At 40.3% G+C, this 6,176-nt stretch overlaps 1 protein-coding gene across 1 annotated transcript; it reads right to left on the reverse strand.

Annotated features, from left to right (window-relative positions):
• Positions 1-379: 379 nt before the first annotated feature.
• On the reverse strand, positions 380-5,834 carry LOC111608640 (C-type mannose receptor 2-like). Its single transcript, XM_023334062.1, has 7 exons — positions 5,798-5,834; positions 5,409-5,566; positions 5,068-5,072; positions 3,632-3,903; positions 2,487-2,819; positions 2,283-2,383; positions 380-827 (listed from the first exon to the last, which is right to left on the reverse strand). Exons 1-7 carry the CDS (start codon positions 5,832-5,834, stop codon positions 726-728), a joined length of 1,008 nt encoding a protein of 335 aa, XP_023189830.1. The 3' UTR covers positions 380-725.
• Positions 5,835-6,176: the final 342 nt, after the last annotated feature.

Consider the following 6,176-nt stretch of genomic DNA (forward strand, 5'->3'; position numbering starts at 1 on the left):
TTGAGGGGAGATATGGTTTTTACTTTAAATTAAAAACAGTTTGAAGTCATCACATGTTTATTGCATCAATGTGACTTCAACTAGTTTACATGTGGTGCAGATTAACTACAGTCCAGCAGGGGGAGCTGTCCTTTTTTAGATTGGACTATGAATTATGTTTCCGTTCATAAACAGAGAGTAAAAATGGCATAAATATTTAGTGTTTAAGGTTATTGTTATGATGTTTAAAGATGTTTTATTTACAAGTGCAGAACATATCAGTGTTGGCAGAGAAAGAGTTAGAAAAAAACAAAGGAAGCAAAAGAGAAAAAATAAAGAGAGAGAGGAAAAACAGAAAACAAGGAACAGGAAAAAAGAGAAAAAAGAAATAAAAATAACAAAAAAGGAGTTATTGTTAGGGGAATATTATGGGAGAGATTAAAATCTTACTATCATGTAAACTGTTAGGTATAATATAAAGTTTTAATATTTTAAGACTTTATCTTTAATTTCATAGCAGATAAACCAACACATATCCAGTGACATTAACAGAGAAACAAACTGATGAACCCAAATCTGCTTTAAAGTAATTTATAATAAAAAAATGTTTTTATCTACAGCTGCTAAACTAAAAGCTTTGTTTTCACCTCTAAACCTTCATACTATATCATTTCTTTATTTATGTATTACTTGTCCCTCCGGTAATTAAAATAAAATTCAAATTTCTCATCTGGAGAAACTTTGGGTTAATTTTGCTTCTCGGTGTAAAAGATCTTCCCATCAGGCTGGTTCTTCCAGCTCAGTCTGATCTCAGCCTTCACTGCCTGGTCCTGCAGCTTCTGCTGGAGCTGAAACACAACAATCAGACAAGTCAGGAACACACACTGAACACACACTGAACACACACCAAACACACACAGAACACACACAGAACACACACTGAACACACACTGAACACACACTGAACACACACAGAACACACACAGAACACACACTGAACACACACAAAACACACACCGAACACACACCGAACACACACCGAACACACACCGAACACACACCGAACACACACCGAACACACACAGAACACACACCGAACACACACCGAACACACACCGAACACACACTGAACACACACCGAACACACACAGAACACACACTGAACACACACAGAACACACACTGAACACACACCAAACACACATATGCTTGTCTCTCTATCTTTGCAGGGACTTTCCATTGACTTTGATTAATTTCTACAACCCAACCCTAACCAAAACTCAATACACATTCTAGTCCTAAACCTAACTCTTAACCCAAAAACAAAATTTCTCCTTGTGGGGGCCAAGTCCTGGTCCCCACAAGGTGCAGTGTCTCCACAATGTAATATGTGTCAGAAAAATGGTCCCACAATGCATCAAATACCTGCTGCTCACACACACCCCGACGTGTATTTTTTTGTGTGTGTGCGCGTGCGTACATGTGTTCTGTGTGTATTCATTGTGTGTGTTTGGTGTGTGGGGTGTGTGTGGGGTTGTGTGTGTGTGTGTTTGTGTGAACCAGGTTTTTATATGTTCATGGGAACCTTTTGTCCCTCTACATTGTGGGGACATTTGTTGGTCCCCATGAAAGAAAATGCTATTTTTGCTGTTTACAGTAAGGTATGTGACGGTGAATGAATGTTTGGTCTGTGAATGAACACCCGTCACAACCACACACACCCACCCCCACACACGCACAACAAACACACACTGAACACACACACTGAACACACACCAAGCTCACGCCGAACAAACACTAAACACACACCAAGCACACGCCGAACAAAAACTAAACACACACTGAACACACACCAAACACTTGCTGAACTAGTTTCCATCTCTGTGTTAGCAGAGAGTAAATTCGTCATTAGGAGATTATTGGTGATGATTTTACACATAAATGTTGCAGAATGTTTTATGAATATTTTATGATTAATCTGATTCGCAATCAGATTAATTTGTCTTCACAATCCGAAGATTTGGATCAGCGGCCGCTTGTTGCATCTGGACTGACCTTCTGTCAACCAATGAGATAAATTCAAGCTGTTTTCACAGACGGTCGATGTAGGTGGAAACATTTTATTTTTATTCAGAGCAATATTTTTATTGGTTAATTAAAATGTTGTTACATGGTTTTAGTTACAGTTTACAAAACAATTTTCTTTCATATTGCACGCTCAGTTTATTAAACAGGTAAGACAAAAAGTTTTTTTCACTTCATTGTTTGTTTATCCAGCTAAAAGCTGCGTGTCGAGACTCTTACCTCCTTCAGCAGGTTTTCCAGGATTGCAGGGTCGTTCAGACCCAGAGCCGAGTTTCCCACCAGCTTCACCTTCACTGTGTGTCGTGTGAAAGGTTCAGTGTCTTTAAGACAAACAAAGCAAACGTTTTATCAGATACATGGTCATTTCAGGTTTGTCGTCCTATTTTGTCCTTTGGTCCAACCCAACCACTGATGGCGTCTCACCATGGTAGCAGACGAAGGTCTTCTCTAAGCCACATGGCCAGTCCTCCCACTGACCGGAGAGTCTGAAGTTTGCCACGGTGCAGTTTTCCACCCCACCTTGAGGCTCTCCTGATGCCCAGTAGGAAAACAGGAACAGGTTTCCGTTGGACCACTTCCAGGTGTCTTTGTAGAGACCGATCCAGACGGTCAGACCTGCAGGCCTCGCAGTCCTTATCTGCTCGTTCTCCTGCAGGCTCCTGACGCTGGCCAGGTCTGTGTAGTGCAGCCTGCAGTAGCTCTGAGCGTCGGTCCAGTTCATTGATGTGCTGATGTAGAAAAATTTTGCGGTCTGTCCTGGAAACAGACCAGAAGAGAACCAGAGAGACTGCTTGGAGACATGGGTTGAAACGTCTCCAGTTCCAGTTTTTAATTTGTTTTTGATTTGTGACACCTCCTTGCAATTAGTCAACAGTTAATCAAGTTTCTCTCAACACATTAATTTTTTTAAGAAATGGTTTAAAATCATTTATAGGGTGACCAAATGTCCTCTTTCCCCTGGACATTGTCTTCATTGATTGTCCTGGTTTGTGTTATTTTTCAGGGACCAGCAGGAATGTTTAAATCTCCTGGTGTGATTTTCTTTCAGCCGTCCAGAGCAGACAGAGCCGCTCTGCTGCTAAAGTTCACAAAACATGAGAGTAGCTTTATGGATGAAGCTAAAAATAAATTTTCTTCATAACATCCTGTTCACAACAGAGTGAGCGGCGCCGTGCAGCGTGTCCATACTGGCCTCCTGTGGGTCAGTATGGACACAGAATGTATAAAAGGATTGTGCAAAATGAGAATTTATCTCTTAAACTAACAAGGATGATCAATTTTATTGTTACATTAAATATAATTTCAGACTTTGTGTTTCCCAAGGTTGGCTGAAATCATGACTTATTACCGCTAGAGGTTAATTTTCTAAGCTACAACTTTGTAACTATTGAGGATGCAATGATATGAAATTGCAGATTAATATTGATATCTGATATTAATACTGCTTTAATTACTGTATTTACTGATATTTACCAATACTATATCTATTTCTCTGCATTTATTCATAAACAAACCTTAAAAATGAAATTCAAACGGTTAATAAATCTGGATTTGTTATAAATTCTTACCGCTGGTGTTGGCACAGATGAATCCATAAAGCCACTGGCAGGGAGCGTCGTTCCAGTATCCATTATCATACATGTGAGTGCAGTCCACTGTGTACCAGGCGCTGTTTGGCTCACCAGCTGACCAGTATCTGTAGTTTCCATCTGCTCTGTAGAAACCTCCGTCTGACAGCGACCATCTCCAGCTGATCACATCAAAGTACAGACCGATCCAGGCCTGTCGGACAGAACGACTTACAGCCACATCCAAACATCTGCCTGCTTTGAATATTGATCTACGTCACTTCCTGCAGGTCGGTGGGAGCAACATGGCTCCTGGTTGAATCGGCATAAATTCAGCCTGGAGTCAGTAATCTGGATTTTCTCTACCACTGGAAGCTTAGCTGAAATATTTCTACGCCACAAACTTGAAAAATGATTTCAGAAGAGAGTGATCATTGATGGTCAATTTTTAATTATGCTGTGCTGATAGGTGTTGATCAAGTTGGGCTTTCATAAAACTGACCCAATTCAAAGGCTTCATCTTTGATGGCAGTCTCTCATTACAGAGTTCATGTTTAGGTGCAAATACTCTGAAATAAGATGACATTTACAATATGTTCATTAATTAAGATCAGTGTCAAAAGAAGCTGAAACTTGGTTGCTTCGTCTATTGGTGAGTTTCACCCAAAACCTTGAAAGTGTAATTTAAATATTTAAAGCACCAAATACTGCAGAGTCAGACCCAACATGTCTGTGCAGCAGTGGTTTGGATTCCAACTTTTATGAAATCATGAGTTTTCATGAGTCCAGGATTATGAATATAAGAGGCTGAAAAGTCTTTTTGTTGGAGAGAGCTTCAAAACAATCAGAGGAAATAATAAAAAACAACCTTAAATCAACAAATAACTTTGGTCTTTACTGCATTTTTACTACATTTGAACAAATTCATATATCCCTGTCAGAGAGGAGAGAGTGAATCTGTCTGGATCTTTGGTCATCAGGCAGAGCAGAGGGAACTAGAATCTGTAGATCTACGTTTGAGGTGCCATTCTCATCTTACAGAGAAAATCCACAAACAGGAAATTTGCATGACTTATCAGGAGGTGTTTACTCTGTTCAAGACAAACCTGGATCCTGCTGCTCAGGATCTGGAGGATTCAAATTGCAAACATCATGCAAATGGATTTTAAAACCTTCGTTGTGGAGAGAGAAAAAAGTGAAAGTCTTTGCAGCATTAAACTAACAAAATGTTGGAATTAGTTCAGGAAAACAAAAAGTTTCCTCTCACAAAAATGTGAATGAGTTTGGTGAGCAGCAGTTTGAAACAACAGAGACTTAAACTAATTTCTCATCTTCACACGTGGTTCCAGTGAAACGAAGGATGAAAACAGGAAAAAGGGGACAACAGTTGCATTTTTCTGGCCAATCACTGATTACTGATCTTTAGAAAGCTTTGCCTGACCTGATGATCACAACATTGGCTGATATCATTTTTTGTCAGAAATGTTGCTAAATATAGTAAGAAAGTTGCTGAGTTGGCAGCAGTGAAGTGATTTTTGTAACTGTAAATGTGCAGACATGAGCTGGTGGGCCGGTCTGTCAGCCGAAGCCTCACTGCAGAGCAGAGGATAAGATTAGCTTCACATCTAAGCATGAGTTGATCACAGATCTCAAGAAATTAAGAAAACTGGTGTCAATAAATCAGCACACCTCCAGTTATTTCAGCTCACTGAATATTTTAAAAGAAAACAGAGGAAAATATGGAGTCTACGTCTGCAGTGGATCCCATTCTGCTCACGTCTGCCATGCCGTTCAGCATGGTCACCATGTTCAGACTGTCCACAGTGACCAGGTCCGTGTAGCGCTGCCTGCAGTAACTCTGCGCCTCGGTCCAGTTCTTTGGGTCATAGATGAAGTGGTACTGACGTACAGGGAGAGAGCAGACGGAGCCCAGAGCTGCCAAAACGCAAGCAGGAAGATTAAAATAAGAACAAAACATTTTCATGACAGAGATCTGTTATGGTTTTATCAATAGAACAAACATTGAAAATAAATTCTTAACGGTTTCCAAGCAGAGATCAACTTAGCTCATATGTTTTAAAAAAGGACACACACACTGAACACATACAACACATTCTGTGTGATTGTATAATTATATACTGGGAGTATAAAATTGAATCCACTTGCCTGATGCACTGAAGAGCCACAGAAGAATGTTTTCCATCCTTGTAAATGTTGTGTAGTTCAGTTTGTGGCTGCAGACGTTTATCCTCTGGGTTTAAACACGTCATGCAAAATGATCAAGTTGAATGATTTGCGTTTGAGACGACAAGTGTTTATTCTGACAGATGCTGTAATGTCAAACCAAATAAAGCAGGTTTAAAATGACAAATGACTCATTTGACTCCTGAGGCTTTTCCTCCAGAGATCCTCCCAGTTCTCTGGAAAGGGCTCACATGGCAGTAGCCCAGGGCGCCGAGTCCGGGGGCGCCCAAACGTTGTTTTGTTTTAAGTGAATGTGTGTTTTTTAGATCCTCTCCATGGGCTGCCACCTTATCGTGGTGGA

The sequence above is a fragment of the Xiphophorus maculatus genome, chromosome 1 (assembly GCF_002775205.1).
Source record: "Xiphophorus maculatus strain JP 163 A chromosome 1, X_maculatus-5.0-male, whole genome shotgun sequence".
NCBI lineage: Eukaryota > Metazoa > Chordata > Actinopteri > Cyprinodontiformes > Poeciliidae > Xiphophorus > Xiphophorus maculatus.